The sequence below is a fragment of the Odontesthes bonariensis genome, chromosome 7 (assembly GCF_027942865.1).
Source record: "Odontesthes bonariensis isolate fOdoBon6 chromosome 7, fOdoBon6.hap1, whole genome shotgun sequence".
NCBI lineage: Eukaryota > Metazoa > Chordata > Actinopteri > Atheriniformes > Atherinopsidae > Odontesthes > Odontesthes bonariensis.
Window position 1 is genome coordinate 19,203,494 of NC_134512.1, and position 22,257 is coordinate 19,225,750.

At 41.5% G+C, this 22,257-nt stretch overlaps 1 protein-coding gene across 1 annotated transcript in view; it reads left to right on the plus strand.

The window, feature by feature from the left end:
- The window catches only part of roraa (RAR-related orphan receptor A, paralog a), a 200,509-nt gene that overhangs the window by 122,286 nt on the left and 55,966 nt on the right, over window positions 1–22,257 (plus strand). Inside the window, exon 2 of the mRNA XM_075469881.1 lies at window positions 16,732–16,761. Coding sequence (XP_075325996.1) covers window positions 16,732–16,761 — 30 coding nt within the window. The remainder of the gene's footprint in view (window positions 1–16,731; window positions 16,762–22,257) is intronic.

A 22,257-nucleotide genomic window follows, 5' to 3' on the forward strand; every position in this document is an offset into this window, starting at 1 on the left:
CAAATTTAATGACTTTTAAGATCTTTTTAAGACCTCTAAGAATAAAAACAGACACATAATGGCTCGGCGGCCAGCAATCGGATAAACTAATTAAGTGAATCAATCCTGTGAAATAATGAAAACAAGTGAATGAAACCTGCACTCACCCATTATGAAGTTAACTATGCCAGCCCCTCCATAATCTTGCCTCTGCTCAGCCAACTCCTTGACGTCGGGTATGGTTGGTAACGTTACTGCGGCTAGCATTAGCAACGAGGCTGCTAGGCTTGCTAAATCGGTAAGCATTAGGCTACTGAAGAAAGCTAGTCTTTTTAGCTACGTTATATTATCATCTTTCTTCTCGGCTATAAGTTAACCTTTGTTTACGGCCACTGGCCCTAACCTGACGCGCTAGCTGTCAAATCACCGGAAGTTTTCACCGGAAGTACTGGCGCACACACAAAAGTTCGAACGTCAACGGTCGCCATATTGTGCACAGAGCGATAGACTCTCCAGACATATCTTTCTTTCATTTCGCCCAGATGAAATTTATTGCCACTCTTCGAAAATCGGCGAAATTTAAGACATTTTAAGACCTTAAAAAAAGTTTTTTTTTATTTAAGACTTTTTAATACCTTTTAAGGATCCGCGGAGACCCTGAGTAGGGGGCTGCTGAATATTGGTAGGGACGTGACCCTAGCGTCCCTACCCAAAATTACGCCCTTGCTCAGGATCCTAGCAAAGAAACACAGACTATGACACACTGAATAAATGATTACTGCATTTATTTGATAAATTATTGTGAAAAATTACACATAATTTACACAAAAATTTGGGTAATTTGTCACTTCTCAAGCGGGAGCAGCAGCTTAACACATGGTGGGAGTTGCTACTTGTTTCTTTGATTGTCAAGAGATGTTTTATGTTTTTTATTATTATTTGAAACTCCATCAGTTTATAAAGTATGTATTAATTGCAGTGTTTGAATAAAAAAAAATGTCTGCATTTTAAATAAGGTAGTATAGCTCAGAGTGTGTTCACACTCACAGTAAGTGGTTAGTTCAATTAAAGGTAGGGTAGGAGATCCTGGATTTTGAGTCCAGCGAAGCTGCATTTTGAAAATACACTGGTAAAAAGTCCCAACCCTTTTCTTCACTTTCCCCCCGAAGGCACGCCTCTAGAGTACATGAACGCGCACGAGCACGAAGGTGCACGAGCGCTGTTCTGACAGCAAGCATCGATCGTTGCCGTATTTAGTATTTAGTATTTAGTTTATGCTAACTATACGTTTAATAATGCTAGGTGCTAGCCAAGCTGGCTCTAGTTTAGCTTCCTGCCAAGCTTCGTTCACGGAGCAGGGTACGCGCACAGGGGGAGGGGAAGGGGGAGGGAGGAGCAGATTGCAGTTTGATAGACGGCATCAGAATCCAATCATTGTGAACGGTCCGTTCACAATGATTGGATACTGTTTTTCCTAGATTGTACTTTCTAGAGGCCACTAAAACTTTTCATATTTGTGTCAAAACTTTTAATTAATTGGTTGCAATGGGGGTGTGAAGAGTATTTCAAGCAATATGTAAAAAATGTTCCAGAAAAAGATCCCCTACCCCGCCTTTAAGATAAAGCCTTATCCATTTCCTCCATTTGTTCAGATAATTTAAGGAAGAACAAACAGACTGAGATTGCTCAGGTTCTGGTTTTCGGTCTTCTTCCAAACAAACTCTGGTGCGGTATGACTGAAATATGAACGCAAACAAACCAACATCCAAATCTGCTGTGTTGTTATTTCAAGCAAATCTCATTTTTATCATCATAGGAGCTGTGTGGCTCATTACAATTTGGTAAAAGTGCCAGGTCCACTGTTTCTTTGCAGCGAAAGATTTTAATTTTTGTGTGCAAAAACAGGCCCCCTGAATGCTATTTGCACTTTAAGTGCTGTATGAATGTGTGTCTAGTCAACCAGACTAGAAAAGCTCTTTAAAAATACAGTCTATTTACCACCTTTTATAGTCACTTCAATCCTATGAGTGCGTTGTTTTGGAGGCTTGTAAGTTCCGTCAATGAAATATATGTCAGAAATGCCATCTGATCAGACTGTGACCTTATCCATAGATCTTTTATTAAGCAAATCGAGGTATCATGAAAGAGAATGCCAGTAAGAACATCAAAATGAATCAGGATGAAAATGGACCAGGACTAATTTCTGCTTTGGTCTGGACCAGGTTCCCAACCGGACGACATGTGTGAACACACCCTCAGGCCCTCTTCCTCTCTGTGGGCGGGACCTCTCAGGGTGATGCACCACAACATTCACCTTTTTAGATAAAGTAACCAGATCCTCTTACCTTTGTGGTTTGACCTGATGTCTTCCCCACTGCCCTTTCAGCCAATTCTAGCAATTGCTTTGCTGTTGCCATGGAATAAATGTAGCATTCTGTCTTTCTGATCATCCACACAGTGTGTGAATTGCCATGAGTAAGTATGTCCCATCTGCCAAGTGTAAATCAATAAGCGCTCTTCACGCAGCACTGAGTTGTCTAGCTTCTGACGAATAATTAAAGAGCCAGCTTGCTGCACACGACCATGATGACTAACGCTGTTTAAGGAAGGCCTCTTGTACACAAATCAATGGTTCTTATTACTCTTTCATTCTCTCTTTTACATCCTCCACACTCCACTGTCTTTTTCTGCATGTTAGTGTGTGTGTTTATCAAGGCAGAAAAAGTTCTCCTTTGCGCTTGTAGGTCAGTGTGTCACTGTGCCATGTCAGTGAGGCTTACACATTTTGACAACTTCTCAATGCAAAACAAACAAACAAACAAACCAACCAACTCCCTTCCCTCCAGAAGATGGCCCCTTATAGATTGATTTTTCGTACGTGGATTGGGTAACTTGGTCTCTGTTAATGTCAAAGGCAAATGGGCGTTAATGGAAGTAAACCAATAGCATGCATCAAGTTTAGTCTGCCAGCTCAAGCCTCAAGAAAGAAAAAACTAAATGGGGAAAAAAAAAAGAGACAGATTCAATACGTGTAGAAATGATGCATGGTTATGAGTGAGCACTATGCACACCTTTCCACCATATTAGATTCTCATAATTGAATAAAACATGGACGTGCTCCGAACATCCCCTCAAAGGGAAATGGTAGTCACTAAAGCATAGAAGCCAGCTCGGTAAAGAATTGCAAAGGAATAAGTGATGAGGAACAAACGAAGTGTGGTATATGAGAACAAGGGAGTGATTTACTCTTTAACAATTCTTGAGAAAGAGGTGATGGGTTGAAAATAGACAAGAAAATGAAGGTGTTTTTTTGCAGCGGGTTGGCTCAATATAATTACAGAAACTAAAGGTTTGTTGTTTTTAAACCTAATTTTTTTTTTTTTCGAGAAACAAAATTTACTCAATTTATATGGGAACATGGCCCAAAAAAAAAAAAAAACGTGTTGAATGCATTTTCAGTTCTAGACACAAACACACAGAGGACGAGAGGGAGAAAAGTCAAGAAAAAGAGGTTCTCTGGGAAATATCCTGAAGGTCCTTGGCAGCATTAGAGAAAGGCCTGGGAGGTTAGGAAACATCAAATCAATGCATTGTAATGCGAATTGACTGCTGACTTTGATCATCTGCCTTGGGAGTGCTTTAGCATTGAGTGCTGTCACACTGGCGGGGTTAAGCAAATATGGCATGGGCTGAAATGGAGAGAGATGGGGAGAAGGAGACAGGTTAGAAGGGGAGTTAGAGAAAAAGGATATGTGATGCCAAGCTATCATCAGGGAGTAATGGGCACATTAAAATTCTATATCTGCTTGGTAAATGGCATAGTCGAGATGTTATGCATAGTCAAACTGAATCATAGCTAGTAGATAGTTAATTCATGCCGGAAAAGTGTGTTGGTCCTGTTTTATTAACAGAATAATCAAACATATGCACCATTGCCTCACCACACCACTCTTAACTGCATTGCTTGGAGGATAGCTGATATTCTCCGCTCAATGCCCTCCAAAATGATGGGTCAGCCCTGCTTAGTGTCAGAAGCTGCTGATACTCTAGCTCTGAAAGTGGAAATGCTCTTAAGCCTTTCTCATATAATGGGGTGGCCAGTCTAATCTTTCCCTCTGAGTTAGAGCAGGTAAAGAGGAGAGTTTGCGCCACAGCACTCTGACCCTTGCTTTTGCACAGTAGCATCCAGATTACAGTGTGGTGCGAGAGAGACTTCCCTCGGCAGCACCATCTTGTAATCTCAAGGGGACGCCCTCCCTTCAAAAAGCACACTGTGTGAGGTTTTTGTCTTTGCCTCTGCTTGTCATATTTCAGATAAACCATGTCGCTGCGACTTAAGGATAATGCTTAAAAGCTCTCGATCTCATCAGTGTATTGTCTGTAAATGTTTGTCCCTTTATTCCATGAAAAAAAAATAATAAAAAAAATAGAAATTTGGGCAAAATAACACGAATGGGTAAAGAGAGCTCAGATGGAGAGCTTCACAGAAAAACATTGTGCAGTGAATTCACAGTGACAAAGAAAATGCCAGGGAGAGGGAGATTCCTTGAGTCAAGCCGGAGCAGCAAAGAGAAGCCCAAAACCTCTTGTCACTGTATGAAAAGAATAGCAAGACGACCCGTAGGTATTGGGCTGCTAGGTGCATCTCTTAACAAGCTGACTGTTCAAAGGCTTTTTAGTGCTCTAGAGAACATGAAAGGCGTGTTTAAAAATTTAAAAGCCCGATCTGTTCCAGTGCTATGGAGCGGCAGAGGGAAGCAGATTTTTACGTCGCCATAATTCCCTAGTTGCTTGCTTTGTAAATTAATTAAGATGTTTATGACAGCTGCTTGCACCTAATGGAATGCTTATAGAGTATGCTATTAATTATTACTGCTGGCCACGGCTGCAAGCTTTTTAGCTGAGAATGTATGTTTGCAAGCTGAGAATGTATGGCTGTGGTTGCTGTATAGATGTGGTCCCAGACTTCACCTCGCACCCCTCTTGACTTTGTGAATGCACTGTCATTAGGCTGTTTGTGCGTATGTTGGAGATGTCTGGTATGTGAACGGGGCTGTTTGTGGATTCTATATGCTCTGCGTGTGTCTGGTCAGCCGCATCACAGGGAAGACAGCTGATGGGAAGATGATAAAAAAATATATATATACATGTATTGAATGTGAAAAATTCCACAAAGTTACTGGAATGCATCAACGGTCGGAGAGTTTTTCTAATAGGGATTGTTCTAAACAAACAGACAGCGCATCCTGTTGCTCAACCAGTTATTTGTGTTGGGCATTTGTAATGTGAACTGTAACTGACCTCATAAGCCGAGAGGAAATTTATCAGCTTTCTCCCTTGCTGCAAACTTTGCTCAAGAGTGAAGGAGTTTTTTATGCTTTCAGTGAGAGACTGTGAGAAAACAACTGCTATGCCTGGGAGTGTGCAAACACTAGTATTTCTAATTATACTCTCTTCAGATGACTTCATGTCACGTTTATTCTCTGACATTATTATTCAATGGTGTGTGTGTGTGTGGGTCTGTGTTTTAAACCCATTTTTTTCCGCCTCTGAAAAAACGATAAATGTGAAATGAAACCCACTTGAAAAGTTGAACTTTTGGCTTTTGTTGGAGATGACTGTGTCAGATCTGAATAGTTTAAATCAGAGGTCTTCAACAGGGGGTCCGCGACCCCCAGGGGGTCCGTGGAGGTACTGCAGGGGGGTCGCGAAATCTTTGGTTGATTAGACGATTTAAATTTTTTTTTTTTTTCCAAACAGTTTTTTCTCACAAATTGTGTGCAAACATGTGCCATCCACAGATGGTTTGAGGATTCATTGTCCCATCTACATGCAAACACTCTGGAGTCTAAATCCCGCCGGCGGGATTTTTTTACACATTTCCAAAAACACATCTGTAACTCTGTGAGTTTTTGTCATTGAAACATATAAGTGACACCATTAAAAACCTTGAAACTTCTAGTTTTCAAATATATATATATTAAAATAAATTATATAGGTGGCCCTTTTTAAAGAGAGTGAACAGAAATCTTTGGATTTTCTGTAGTCTCAGACTGCAGCAGCCTCCTAGGCCACACCTATCGCTAGTCACATGTAAAGTACCAGGTGATTGAGTGGCTATTCACAGGTGAGAACACACCCCATTCAGCCAGCATGTGGGGGAAGGCAGCAATGTCCTGCCAGTGACAGACAATTATCACAAGGAGAGTGACAGGGGGGTGGAGTGGGGGGAATCAGGGGTGTTACACACCCATCTAATTTGTATTCAACTCTCAGAGACAATGCCTGGAGTCAGAATTACTTTTTTACAGTTTGTGTGAAAACAAAAAAACATTTCTAACTGCACTTTTTACTTTTATGCAGCCAACACTTTTGTTTACAAGGTTCAACCTTCAAAAGTCTTGGCTAGATACATTTATAGTGTGTTTTCTTGCACTGTTTGAAGACCTCTAAAACTTGTTTTTTTGTACAGTTGTGTTTCCCCTCAATTTAAATAAAACTTGTTTGTATTACATTCACTTCACGCTCAAATTGTTTTTTGTTAGGCTTTTCCGAATACAACCATATGTGTCACTTTTGCTTTGATGTTTACAGTTAGTTGAAATACTTGAAAATGTCAAGGTGGTGACAACTGCCTCAAAGTCTCTGAAAAGGCCTTAGACTCCAGGGGGTTAAAGTTAAAATCTGTTGATTATTTGAATAGCTCAGTGTTGTATGCAAGATGTTTGTTTATAAAAGGCAGTGGCACGGCCACCCTGTACCTTGCACATGTTTAAAATAAAATATATTAACCTGTGTATTATTTGAATAGCTTAGTATTGAATGTACAATAACAGAGGACCTATGTTTATACACGGCACTAGGCCCCGTTAAATATAAAACACAATTGTATGCCATATAAATAGTAGGGGGTCCCTGCTCCAACTCTCCATCAGTTTGGGGGTCCCTGGCCTGTAAAACATTGAAGACCCCTGGTTTAAATCATTACTGTATGCTGTATATTTTTGTTACATCGCCGTAAAATGTATTATATAACAACGTAATATCATTCTTGACAGAAAACAGAGTTTCTCAAACACTCCTATTTTTTCAAAACAAAGGAGGAGAGTGGTTCTCTCAACTAAAATGATCAATCAAAAAGCGCATCTTCTACTGTGGCTATGGCCCCCTCTGTCATGTTTTATCAAATTTGGCTGGCCGCGTTTTACAAAGTCTTGCTGACTGACAGACATATAAAAATAAAACATGAAAACAAGACTTAACTCTCGAAGTGATGGAGCAACAAAATTCAACCTGTGGATATTGCTCACCGGTAGATTCAAGGTTTATTTCAAGGGGTCACACATCGAAAAGGGCGGGAAACTCTAGATATGCATATCTTGTATCCTCTTTAGAAAAAAGATCAGACACATTTCAGAAGTTTATCAGCTGTCTCCGTTACATTGTTGATGGAAAGTAGCTCCATTTGATCATCCAGACAGGTGCTTCCTGGGGCATCAAGTTACCCACGAGTCAATGAGACAAATAAATAACTCAACATAGCTTACTCATTACACCATGTGAGGTAGATTTTTATCCCTCTATCCTCGCAGAAGGGAAGCATCATGTCTCTGCTATGCAAAGCTTTATCCCGTGTTATCCTCCGATTACATTTACATAGAGAATGCAGTGGGGAGGGAGAAGGCAACAAACTGAAGCACACTCCACCTGCACCACAAGGGGCAATGTGTGAAATATGTATTCAGTCTTTCATCAGCCTCTTTATCTGCTACGCATGGGTTTTCCTCGTGTGTAAAGTCTTCTGTTGTCTTAGCTTTGAAAAAGGAGGAGGAAACTGTGATCTGTGTTCTATTAATCATAGTCCAGCTCCATGGCTGTCCCGTTATCACACTTGTGTGTAATTACGGGATATTTGTGCTTTAAGCATGGCACTTCTGCCTGGAAATGGAGGAGTGGCTCCGCTGATGAACTCCCTGCTAATGGGACTACCTTTGATCTAGATAGAGCATGGAGGGCTTACAGAACTTGCAGGTTTTAATTATGAAATACATGAAAAATAGATGCTGCACTAAGTGCCAACCATGAATGCAGTGAATCACAGTAGGAGTGTGCTTGCTAGTTTGCCTCTGCTTTTCCTTCCCTTATGTCTTACTGCGCCTCAGATACCTCAATCCCCATCTCTCTGACTCAGTTCGTTACTGCAGAGAAGCAAAAAAGGACAAGTCCATGATATTAATTAGTGGATTGACAGATAATTCATCTCCGAGGAAGTTTTCATTACATGCGAGGCTTCAGAGGGGCAGTTTGGCTTATTGGCAAGTGCTTAGATCAGACCTAATGGGGCTGCAGTTCCCTCCCCTTTGAGCAATTACAGCCAAGTCCTTATCAGCAGAGCCACGAGTCCACTGTTGTGGGACCTTAACTTCCAACACACTCTCATAGACTGATCCTTCCCCGTAGACCCTTGTTCATTAGACCAGTGTTCTGCACTGTACTTTCTTGGATGAGAATTGAGCCTGAATGAGTGATGGTAATGAAAGGTTTCCTGTATTTCTGACTCAGCCTTTATAGCACTGATATTAGCTGACATTAGTTTGTCATCAAAGCTCTAGTCCTCTTACGCCCCCAGGTGATTATACAGACAGGTCTGTGTGTACAGTCTATTGACAAACCTGGGCTACTATGGTTACAAACTGTCACTAACTGTCAGAGCGCATATCAACTCCGCTATTATAATCCCATCTTTTACAACTGCTGTTGTTGAGATGATGCGAAAGCTGCATGCATGGGAGTGGACGAAACAAATCTTGAACAGTGTCTCATCTGTTAAAATGACAAACTAAACTTTGGCAAAAGCAGTCTGCCACTCAGTGGTTTCCTGATGTAGGTGGCCTGTGAATCATCCTTTGCGAGCACACAGTGAAACCAAACAGAGAAAAACAAATCAAGAGACAACATGCAATTTCAAGTAAACAGTAGATTTGAGATGATCTTTATTCAAGTGCAGTATGCTGTGTATCATGAAAATTTAAATTCCTCTGAATAAATTAACCCAAGGGGGTTCATCTCCATTGGCCAACTGTATAACACTTACAACTCATTATTGTAAAAATTACATAACTGAAGTGTTTGCCCCAGGAGCTGCTGGTACTTTTATCTCCTCTTCAGTTTTCAACCTGTGCAGGACGAAGTTATCGTAATGTGAATAGAAATGTTTGTCTCTGATTGTTACTGTTGACGCAGGCAGAGCCCACTGACCTCAACACTATTGTTAGGGTCGAGCTCTATATATAGATTGTGTAAATAGAAAATTCAGAAAGGTCTGAAGGATGCTGTCATGTAATTACACCATTTGAAATAAATTACCTCCTTACTTAAAATCTTTCTATAAAGTGTGTAAACACAGACAGCGGTGGTCTGTCCATGCTGTTCAGTGTTGCTCAGTAACAGTAAAATAAGCCAAGGTGGTCTGCTGAATGCGGCTTGTCTTTATTTATGGTGCAGGCTGTGAGGCTATTGGGTTTCATGTGTGGTTGAGGCCGGATCATCAGGAGATTACTGCTGGGCTGGGAACCGCCAGCGCAGAGAGTGCACAAAGGCCAGCTTGTGCTCCTGGCCTGTCTTTGACCATCGCCCAGGGCCTTCCTGCATCATATCATACCCCCTGGGACCAGATCACTCTCACAGGAGTATTACTGTATAATACAGCTAGAGCCAAGATCAAAATGAACAACACAAGAGCAGCAGAAACCCAACCATTCTCCCTTTTCACCTGAAATGCTGCATTTAATCACAAGAACTCTTTATCTGAATGGATTGCCTCAGTGACCTCCGAATGAGTGCTTCCTTGTTTAGGTTTTAGTCACTCTGAATGTCTCTTGCTGCACAAAGACAATACAGTGTAATAAATTGTCAGTCTCTGAATAGTCATTAATTGTTGGGTTGATGCCACATTACGGTCTTGAACGTTGTCCAACTGAGTCATTTATAAGCTCTCTGCTAAGTGAACCTGTGCAGCAATGTCTTCCCAATAACAATAGCACTTATTGCAGTGTTCCCTGTGGTACAATTAAAATTCCGTCAGAGTCTTCACTCTGCCTCGCAGCCATGCCTGCTGTTTTTCGGGCCTCCTGGGCCACGTCAATTCCTCTGCTGCAATGTATAATTCACGAGCCACCAAACAGAGCTGAGGACTCACCTGGAGACTCACAGGCCCAGCAATGCAGAACTGCGTTGCGGAAGATGTTGTACATTAGCCTGTGAGACATTTGTAGGGGTCGAGGTGCATGTGACATGGAGCCTCAAGACAGCCAGGGCTTCTGTGATTTCAGGGTCACCCTGATAATGTCGCTCTTCCAGTGGGACCCTCCACCTTCTTGCCTCTTTCAGCAAGGCATATATCCTTTTATTTTTTTCTGACCTTTCTACTTTTGTCTTCTGAAAGACACTTGTGGTGTCCTCTAAAACTAATTTGGATGTATATCTTCTATTTGCAGACAATTCCATAGCGATGCATTGAAGTAACCTGTGGAGTCTCACAGTGGTTGCTTTTAGTTAAAACCAATTAGAAATGACCAGAAATAACAGCGCCTGGAGACAAAGAAGTCATTTTTCTTTGAGCCTCCCCAGAGAGTTGGCCTCTCCATGGATTAAGTGTTTTAGTATATTAGGGGGCAGCTGATTAGAATCATTGTGCTTTTTTAATCATTCAATTTTTTGCATATATAGTTTATAACTGTGTAATAGCTAATAAAGCTAAGTGTGTCACAGAAAAAGGGAGGATTGTTTAAATGACTTTATGTATTAAACTTGACCTTTACAAAGACTGCCAAAGAACAACACAGTGGTCCTTGGATCAGATCATATCTGATGACTTTTGATCAGATGAGTATCATAGCAAGAGCAGCTTGTAGAAGATTGAATCTTTACTCTGTAAAATTATCATACTGTCTACTGCTTCATTAGTTTTTACCAACTTCTTTTTAGATTTCTTTGATAGATAAATGAATTTCTGCAACACTTTCTAAATAACTCACCTTATAGTTTTTCTAGTTTCCTTCAAACCTGAATTTGGACAACACTGGGAAGGTGCTTCCTAAATAACTGAAGCTCCTTTATTAGATTTTTTTGATGACCTGGAAGAAAAACATTAATTCCCTCTAATTATTTTGTAATTATTTTCTCATGAATGTTGCTGTAATTTGTAAGTCAGGCAGGCAGCAGCAGTCGATGATGGATTACTAAATTTGGCTGCATCTATCATTCTTAAGATGACTACGACTTCCCCACTATTACTACCCAACAACCTCAGGAGTAGCCTTAGATTAACAGTCCCATACAACTGCGATCATTAAGACAATAAGCATACTCTCCATTATTGTCAGATTTTCATTTTTTTCTATCTGAGAGGCCTTATTAACTAATTAACTGTGGAAAATGGGTACTGTTAACATTCCCAAGGCCTACGCCATTGACCCGTAACTCCAGTAGGTGTCTAGCCAGCCCTCACTGGACCCACACTGGCTCTTTCCGCAATTGGGTCTGTTGCGCTGGCTATGTCCTTGTGTGCGGTGGGCGTGGAGCGGTGGCATGTGGAGCAGGCAGTAGGAAGCAAGCCTCCCTGTCTCCCCAGACTGAGCAGTGAATGAGGATAAGTGAGGAGCGCCAGTCAATGAATCAAGCAGCAGGAAGGGAGCAGCTAGGGGGGGAGTGTGACGTCCCCACGGGAGAGGCCTCGCATTAGGAACTTCCTCGTCTGTGTGTTTCTGGCACAGGTTAAATGGATCGCTCCCATTAGCGTGCTGAGAGGACAGCTCCATTATATGAAGGAGACTGTAACTTTGAATGTCACGGTGCAACAACCCCAGAGCACGCATCGTCTACCAGGGAGGCAGGGTGACAATAACTATCCATGATAATCATTCCCTGTCAGGCTTTTAAGAACCTGAAATTATGACGTACAGCCTGCCGTGTGCCTCAGACTTCATTACAGTGCTGTCACTTTGAGTCGTCTGCGATGGCACCTTGCTTCACAGCCGGCTGCAGCACTGAGGCTGCCAAACCTCAGACACAATATCCTCCAGTCTAAATGGCATGTTTACAGGATGTATGCCCCCCTGCAGACAGTTGTGGTGGAGGTTAACCTCGAGTCGCCTTCATAGCACCTCTCTTTCTCCACGCATGAGAACGTTTGCTTAATTGTTTACAGATGCAAAGGAAGATATGACTGATCAAAGGCCGAACGTGACAACTATCCCTCCTTCCATTGTGACAAATGGTAATGTAGAAATTAGAATTCAGCTTCAACATCATACAGACTTCTTACAGGCTTGTCTTTTACCTTTAATTTCTATTAATGCCCACGATGCACAGAGATGTTTACTAAAGGCGATCCTCAAGCTGTAAGCGTGTTTATGGCAGCCTGTTTGTCAGCCAAGGAGAGCTTCACCTCCAGACTGACCTCTGAACCTGCCATCCAGTGGAGAAGACAGGAGCTGGCAGGCATTGCCAATGTCAGTGCCCAGAGCAGGCTCCTTCTTTCTCACTGCCTGACTCATTCATTGGCTTTGTGGCCCCTTCTCCTTGCCACCTCCAATCACAGGGCTCTGAATGACACATAGAGGGTGAAGTGGGCCCACTTACCACCCCCACTGCTTCTTCTAACCTGCATAGCAACAGGCTAGGTGAGACTTTGCTTCTGTAAAATGCAGTAATGCTTTTCTCGCTCCACCTTATGGTAAAGAGAAGAAAATAGTCTTCCTGTTTGTAGGTGTTTGGGATTTGGTGGGTGGAGGGTGAGCAGTAGTTGGTGCAGTCTTCAATGCACACTCACACCGATTTAAATAAACACTTTGCCGTGTTGTTTTTGTAATGTCACATACCTGTTGTTGTTGTTGTTTTCTTCTGTCTTTTCCTGTGCATTTTGTTGATTTACTTACAAACCCACTGGGTAAGCCGTTGAGCCACACCAGGGATGTTTCTAAAGGATTTCTTTAGCTATTTCCTGTATCACTTGAATGACGACAGACATGCACATTGAAGCATGGGGACATATCACTCACAGTGCAGCAAAGGGCAGAGGTCATGTTTGCATATTGCAATCCTTTAACAGGAAAAATCAATACCCGCTGGTTATGTGAACAAGGAAAAGAGGTAGAAGGCAACCACTGGACAATTTAAACAACGCAGGTTTTGAGAGAACTTTGAAAGTTTTCATGAGGGAGAAAATTAATTCAATATCGAGGCCCTAAGGATACACAATATATTTTGTAAGCTGTCTGCAGTTGTTTAAACAAAACAGTTTGTTTATGCTCAAAATTCCTGAGGGTACTATACCTTTAAAGTGATTAACTCTCTTTATGTATTCTGGACTTTATAAAGCGTTCAGATTGAATATGTTCGCATTAATGGGACGATAGGCATTTTGTTTGTGTAGATGACATATACTTAAGAAATCAAGGAGTGCACAAATGATTTGTTGCTTCGGCTACACCTTAGTACAAGATACAAGTGCTGTATCGCGGCAAAAAAAAAAGAAAAATTGATGACGTAAATCAGGGAAAAAACATACCCTTAAATTCACAAAAAAAACCATATTTTTATGCATCGATTAAAAAAAATATTGATATGATTAGTTTACAACTAAGCTGTCATTGGAATAGGCAAGAGTACAACACTGGACAAATAGTTCGTCCATCACAGGGCTAACGCACAGACACACACACGCTCACACCTAGAGTAAATTTTGAATCACCGGTTAACATGACACACATGTTTTTGGATTGTGGGAGGAAGCTAGAGTAACTGCAGGAACCCACACGAGAATGCCATACTACTGTGCTGCCTACACCAATAAACCAATAGAAAAGAATATATATCAACAATTAAACTGTCCAAATGCTTTAAAGATCAAGGTTTAAAAAAGTAAAATGGGTACTAACTGCAGTGGCAAGCAGAAGCTTTTAACTGTGTTACACTTATTAAACTTCTCTATATTGAAATATATGCAACCTCTGAATAAACTAATAAGTGTTTATACAATAGATTTGCCTATACCTTAAGGTTTCTAAAGGTACAATTATACACCCTTAGCTGTCAGTTATAACTTTGAACCTTTAACATTGAAGAAAGGTCCATAATAATTACCATTTGGACCTTTTACTACTGGGTACTTTTCTGACACCTGTACCTTTTGGGTACAGATATTAAACCTGTTTTTACCCCACTTGTATTAGAAATTCCTTTTAGTAAGGTAATGGTTTGCCTTCAGTGCACGCTCAGTAAAAAAAAAAAATGCAAAAAAAGGAACTATGATCAGTCATCTACACATCTTTCATGTTGAGCTGAGAACTTGAAGTATCAGTGCATTAGAAATAGTTGCTTCATCACTTCGGCGTTGTAGGAGCTAATAGAGGGTGGTCTGTGTGGCTAACCTTGGAAAGAGCATATGCATACACTGTACATATCCTCACACTAACTGCCTTTCATTTCCTTTCTGAACTATTCACAAAGCAAAGGGTAGTTTTCAGTCTTAAGATCTCTGGTCAGAGAAACATTTGTGTACAATTTAGAGGGTGATGGATGTAAGCCACAGACAGTATTTTCAAAATGTTCATACATTTCATTTGCGCTCTGTATATGCTATACAATTACCTTGAAGTGGTATACTCATCACTTGTGAAATATTATCTTTTATCTAAATGACTGGAGTCCGGTTAAAAAAAAGAGTTGGTTGAGGATTTCTGGGTTTTTTTTGTGTCTGCATGAGGTCTGACAGAAATCCAAGAAAAGGCTGCCTATTTGCGGGTTTCCATCTAGTACAGTTTCCACTAAGTGCACCAGCTGTAATTTGTGATGTTGTTTTAGCCATCGAAACAGAGCCAGTTAGCTGCTTCATAGAGTTTTTTTTACAGCCGCCTTGTGTTGCAGCACCTTGACACTATGATGGTCTTTAATGGACCATCATCTCCAGCTGGCTTTATTGTCATTTGATTGAAGTGTTGAATTAAGACTGGATTATGATTTAATTTCTCCTTGCATAATGCCACAGTTGGACCAACGAAAGCTTTTTGCCCTGAGCCGATGCTTGCGCTCCATCACAGACTGCCAGCCCCAAAGTAACTGTTTTCGCGTCTTTCTGCTCAGCGGAGTTGATATCATTTATGGGTTTCTCTGTGTATGTGTATAGGAGACTGAAGGGCTTATTTGTTTTCCCCCTCATTGCTCTTTGACTCGTTTCCCCTCAAAAGTGTGTCTGAAACATTGTTATCTCTGGCCAGATGCCTTTTTCACAGAGAGTTATTGAATCATGTCAACTTGCCGTCCCCCGAGTTTCAAATGCAAGCTGTAGAAAAATTAACCATTGCTTCCGCATGACAAGTGGGATCTATTAGTGTGTTCTGTTCCCATCCTCCAAAGCATGAGCATCCAATGGGCCGCAGGGGACCTCAGCTGGCTTTGCGTTTGTCCACACTAGGCTCCCGGGGCATTAAACCAATGTTGCAAACAGGAATAGGAGCTTGAGCCACAGCATAATCCAAAGTGGTGAGTTGGATGGGATGCCACCTGAAGGGGGGGCGACAGGCATTAGACTGAAAGCATCGAACTCCACGTCCACCTAAGCTCAGTCTGACACTGGTCAGACTGGTCACTTTTTACCCACAGTTTTAATACTACTCTAATCACTGCATTGTGTCAGTTTTCTCACTTTTTTTCTCACTCTAGACTACAAGAAAAGAAGAAAAAAAGGCACTGTGGCACATGTTATATTGAAATGGGACAAGAACCACAAACATGCAGTTTCCAAGCCTTGAGTTCAGTATTTCACTGTCGCCAGGTTGAACCTTTGCATGAACACTTGGGTGAAGCTGGAGTGTAAAGCTTGAAACCTGAATGGACACAAAGGGGTACTTTTGTTACGAAATATCTACTACATCATGGAATGATTCTTAAAATGACTAGCAGCACACTTATCATCAGGAGTGCATCATGTTGTTTGGAGGAAATGTATTTTTGAGCTATTTCATGAGAAACATTGAGTGTTTTGGAGCCATCCTCCAGTGGCCATCGTTGTTATTGCACTTTAAAAAGCTTCTTCTGTGGCTTGACATCTGAAGCCTGGTGACTATGACTGTGTCCATTGTTTATATACAGCCTATGGGTCTAGCTGTGTTTTTCAAACCTTATTTTGCCCTCTGCTCATCTCTCACAAGACAGATTTTACATTATATTTCTCACATGTTCAATCTGAACTTTCTAAAATGTGTTTTTTAATCCTGTGATATTCATACAAACTATGTACAAGGTTGGTTTTAAACCTACCTTTAGGGTAATTGTGCCTTATACATGCAAATATTTTTTTCCCACTCTATTGATTTCAGTGAAAGGATTGATGAACTAACACTGAGTTCAAAATCCCTCGGTTCCGCTCAGCGCCACAGTCTTAGCCATGTGCTCAGGCCCAATCAGTGTGACTACTCTACACATTAGCACTCTCCATGCTGTTGAGGAGCGTTTCAACCACCTTGTCAAATACATTAATGCAGCATGGCCATACATTAAGACACCAGCCAACACACATAATTGCCCAGGGACAGCACCTAAGTGACTTTGCTCACTCGCAGTCTGTTGGAGCACAGGCTTTTCTTTTTTTCATGGCCATCGTCACCATCAGCGGAGCCCCATGTATAATAAGGTTTGCATTTGTCACTGGTTTCTTATTTTTTCCTGTGTGTTTTTGTTTTCTCTTTGCAGGTATCTCAGTAACAAAGAAGACACATACTTGTAAGTACAAACTTTTTTTCAATTTTATTACAATTATGCGGAAGTAAAATATACTTTTTAAGGAAAATCTTATTGGATATGTGAAAAACGTTTTTCATGCCTCATATTATATGGGTAAAAACATTGTATTTGTATCTCAGTGGGCCCCTTTTCTTTTTATGTGCCTGCAAACATGCTTTTGCCCGACTAGAATTGTAATACTCCAGCACATCCCTATTAGATCTGTGCCATCCACCCTTCACTATTTTGTATTTCTCTGTTTCCATACTGGAGAGAATACGATGATAACCCCAGAGAGGAAATTAAAATGCTATGCAGTCTTGTGACTGCTACATAATCATGCACACTTGAAGCAGACAGTGTGGTGAAGCACCTCTTTGTTTTCTGCAAGGCCTTGCAGCTGAACAACACGGATGTGGTGTTGAGTGGTGGTTTGTAGCCTCTTAGGCTGCACTAACTACCAGAGTTTGTATTCTTCAACACAGATCATATCACAAAATTGAAAGAAGCAGTGTGTGACACACGTCTCAAACATGAGATGCAAGCCTTTTTTGTGCACTACAGTCATGCTGTAACACTCTGACTTCCAATTTCCATCTGCACATTAAGAATTGCTGAGCAGCCGAACCTTGAGAAATCAATGATCTCCCACAGATTTGTACTGAATTTTGACACATGTGAAGAGCAATCCAAAGGGCACGTAAAAATGCTTTTGTGTGGTATGCTGAAGTGTGTCTCTGTGCGGCTGCAACCATATGTGTGTGTTCATACCCCTCCGTGTGAATGGAAGAAACTAGCCCTGAAGGCTATTCTATCGCTCTGATCACTCTGATGAAACTTGTGGAGAGGGGAGGCCAGAGGGCTTTTCTGTAAGAGCGGTCAGGAGTGTTTTAGATTGTGAGAGGCTGCATCTCCCTCTGTAAAACACTCCGGCTCTCTGTTACATCAGAAAGCAGGGCAAAGGATATAATCTTCAGCGCTATAGACAGCTCTACCTTTCTCAAACAGCTTCGTCAAAACAGCAGCATGATTGTGTGTTAAGCTATTTGCTTGTCTGGAGGGGCCATGTTATATTTAACGTGTCAGTGCGTGCCCTTGCGTGTGAATGTGTGTGTGTTTGTCTCAGGGTATCTTTAAGGTAGACAGATATGCTTTGACCCACAATCCACCGTCACACTATCTTAATTAGTGCAACTCTAAGCACCTCTGCACAGAAAGGGGGCTCAAATCAAAGGGCATGATTTAGGAGTCTTGGGTTCAAAGCCGTGGGCTGAAACTGGACTAAGACGTCTCATTTCAGTTTAGAGATATTCAAATCTTGTCCATGTGAGGAAATCAAAGTAAATCCCCTTAACAAGTAGTTGATTGCTGTGCCTCACAGACAGGAAGCGGCTGCAAAGCCTTGTCAGAACTGTGTGCACATAAAGTAGTTCAAGGGCCAGTTAATGGTCATTGAGAATGTGGAGGGAAGATCTTTTTCAGAGAAGCTGGGTGATTATATGACTGGTAGAGTAATAAAGAGAGAGATGTCTCTGCCCTACATGGTTATAGCCAGTCTGTAGATCCATTTCTGTTCTTTGAGTGCAAACATTGGCTTCCCTTCTACGCCATTCCACACTTTCACTTGTAATGTGAGCCTGGCTGTCTTGCTTGTATGTGTGTACAAGTATATTGGTTTCTCTGAGTGTATGTGTGTGTTTAGGAGGCTCTCCCAGTCCAACTCAGACCACAGGGATGGGTTGTGTCTGACTAACTCCCCACTGTGCCTGAGTGATCAAACTGCTTGGAGCACCCCGCCATGCCAGTCTCCTCATCAATATAAATTACAGGGGCAGCTGTTCACTGGCACACTTCTCTCTTTTCCTCTTCTCCATCTACCCAAATTCACAAATCACTGAGCCATCAGAAGGTGAAGTATTTTAGATGAAAATGGATACTTATATTATTACGCCAAAAGCTTTAACGTCCACTCCTTGTTCAGTAGATTTATTGTCCGAGTAGCCTCAGACACGCTCTCTTCTCTTTATGTGTCGACCGCTTCTTTCTTCATTTCGCTAGACGGGGCAGCCCCTCTCCAGCACTGTCTCTTACCACAAGGCTGTCATTCTCAGCAACAAGTCAGTTATGGTTTTCCTGTGCATGTCCTTGGCAGTTTTACATACACTCTGCTCTATTGACTTATAGAAATATTTGATATATCTGTCAAACAGTATCTACCAGGAAAATATGAGAGCAAAAGAGTTAAGGTCTCCTTTTTTTTTTTTTTTTGATGCTGCACACCACATATGCACCGTCACCCTCTTCCACCTCATCAGGACCGTGTTACTGTGAGATGAGTTTCTGTTTGGACGTGTTGAGAGCTGGTGGTGTGGAGCAAAGGCTCAGATTCAGTGGCTGATTACACTGAGATTAGACGTCTCACCTCTAATCTACCATCAGCAGTCTGGGACTCTGTCTCACGACTCTTATTGCAGAAAGCTAGCCAACACACACACACACACAGTCACTCATGCACCGGTCATGCAAGGAGGATGCTCTCCGTCGAACAGAGCAGATCTTCTGACTACCTAGAGCGAATCCTCTCTTGTAGCTGCACAATTTACCAATTGTCTGCTTACTGTTCAATCCATAATACTTAATAAAACAAAGATTTGCATCAACACATTACCTTGTACATTACATTGTAATTCCAATCTCCTGTATTTAAAACATAGAACTGTGTGTCTAGGTTCAGATTGGGAATAGAGTGGCCAGAGGGAGGCAGTAGAACAAATGTAACTCTGGGAAAAGAGAAAAGCAGAGAATACGAGGTTCTCAGTCTCCACATGCATTTTGGACAGCCCCCATTTTTTTCAACCTATATTTATCTCCATTGTGGTGACAGACTTCTTACACTGATTGAGAAACATGGGCTCACTCCTGAATCTTCATTTATTTGCCAGCAGCTTGTATTGAGTTTCTCTCATCTGTGACGTGCACTCACATACTAATAGTACATCCAATCTGTTTTAAAAGAGCCAGATGATTTAGATTCTTCTGTGCTGCTGTGAGAAAACAGTGTAGAGTAACAGAAGATTTACAGCACTCATTGAGAACGGAATCAAAGTTAAAAAGTGAGAGTTTGTAGACATCGTGCCTTATTTGATTTTTTTCATTCTTTCTTTCTTTGTTTTATATATACATATATATTTTATTAATCCCAACCACACTCTTCATGTTCACAATACACTATGACAGCTCTTATACCCCTGTGAGGCCTCTGCTTTATGATAGAAGAGGATATATTGTACTTTTCTGGATTATTTGTTTTCACAGTTAGTGTGTTACATAGCTTTTTGTGCATGTGCAAGTTCTTCAAAGTTACAAAACTCCACACCTAAGGGAATTATTCCCCCTCAAAGAAGACATTGCTCCTAAACTGCTTGTAACGCCTCATTTAATCCATTAGTCCACTCATTTCAGTCAAGTTTTTCTTTCCTCACTTGTCTACATCATCATGAAACATTTGCATGACTTTGGCTCAGTTGTTAGTTTAGCATGTCTCTAACCGAGAATGGGCAGCTGCCTTCCATTCAACTATTTTTGACCAATCAGAGTACACTGGGTCCTATGGGAGGTGAGTCTTAAAAAGAATTGTTGTAGACAGACAGTGAGAAGAGGCACTGCAGCAATGCACAGTAAGAGAAATGCGTTTTATTTACATTAAAGCTTGTAAAAAAATGTATTCAAGCTGGTCCCCCAAATATAAATCATAAACTTGTATGAGCATGAGGTGGGCTCTTTGAATTACATGACAAAGAGTGTTCTGTTTTGACTTCTGCAATGCTATTGCATTGGCTCAGTGAATTTTCATTTAATCAAACATGACATATATGGTCCTTAATAGTGCTTTACATTGCCAATTATGAGAATAATATGTCCCAGTTGCTGTCTAATTTTGCTTGGCAACAGGCGCACTCCTGTGGAATCGCCCAGGGCAGTGTGAGTTGTCTCTGCATAGCTCAGTGTTCCATGCTCTGTGGTTGTTTGAAGGTATTTCATCACATTGTTGCCTTGATTCAGCTCTGTGGGGATTTGTTAGTTGCACTCATGTGGGAAGTGCATCCAGAACATTGTTAAGCTAGGGCTGATAATGAAGATCAGCCAGCCAGAGTCCCCTGAGCTGCACAGAGTGAGATAGTCTAGTGAGACGCGTGGCACAGACATAGTTGAGCAGGACGCGCACACAAAGCAGTACACACAGACACAAAGAAATCATCAGCACAAAACTTACAACACTAAACCATGCTGCAGTGCGTAAGGAATAAAAAACGCGACCCAATGTCACATACTCGACTGCAGATTATTATCAAATACATCACACTCTGTTGTTCTTAAAGAATATATTCCAATGTTGTAAAATTGCCATTATGTTGTTTTACTGTTAGCTGTTGCAGCCATTTTAATGTTGATGTGTTTTTGTTGGGACTGAAAATGATAATGGCTCCACTGCATATAACCTCTCTGTCAGTGAAAAGTTATTTGATTCCCAGCATGGCACTAGAAATGGTTGTTTCCTCTTCTGTTGGAGTAACATTGAATGCTTAAATTGACTAAATCTGTTTCTCTCTCCGTACTGTAGGTTATGTTTCATCTTACTCTATTTGTTTGTTCCACAAAAGGAGTATTTTCTTTTTGGACATTTTGGTTTAATCTATAAAAGACAGCCTTTTTTTTTCTGAAATAGGTCAGTGTAATCACAGCGGTGAGGGATGGACAGTCACTGTAAAAGGGAAATCAATAGAGCTATCTATTTGTCGTAAACCAGGCCAGCGTGATTTTTCTCCATTTTTTTCTCCCCTGCCATGTCTTTTCCTCTCCAACTCAATATGGCAAGTCCTCATTTTTCAGTAAAAGCATTATGTCTTCCATTTTGTAAAATTGCAAATGGCCTTTGTACATGCACTTTCTTTGCATAAGTTTGTTGGGGCAAAGACTTTTCTCTTTTATGACCTCCCGCAGGCCCAGAATGTTTTAGAGGGTTGTAGTGGCGGGAGCTGCAAGATAGGTTTTTGTGGGCTCGGACTGCTCTGCTTTTGTTTGTCTCTTAATCTGCTTCTTCTCTTGGTGCCGGCACTCTCAGACAATTTTAGCTGGAGCAAAGAGAGACCTAGTCAGTTTTTCCTCACCCTTTCTCTTTTGTGTCTCACACAAAACTGAAAAGCCCTGTCTCAAAGTGTTGTCAGACCAGGAAAACAAGAGTAAGTGACATATGACAAGGACACAATGCTTGAATGGGCCAGCCAAAGGAAGCGGCCCAATGTGCTGCGCACGATTTCTCTTATGCCGGCTGTCTACTGCCTCAGGTGAAAAGGGCCGGGGAGCGACGGCTGTGCCGAGACGTCGGCTGCTGCCAGGCGAAGCAGTTGGCATGGCTGGGAGGGCACGGCCAGCCTCACGATCGTTGCGCCATGCAGTCGGCCAGCTTTTGCATAGGCGTCGGTTATCAGTCTCTCA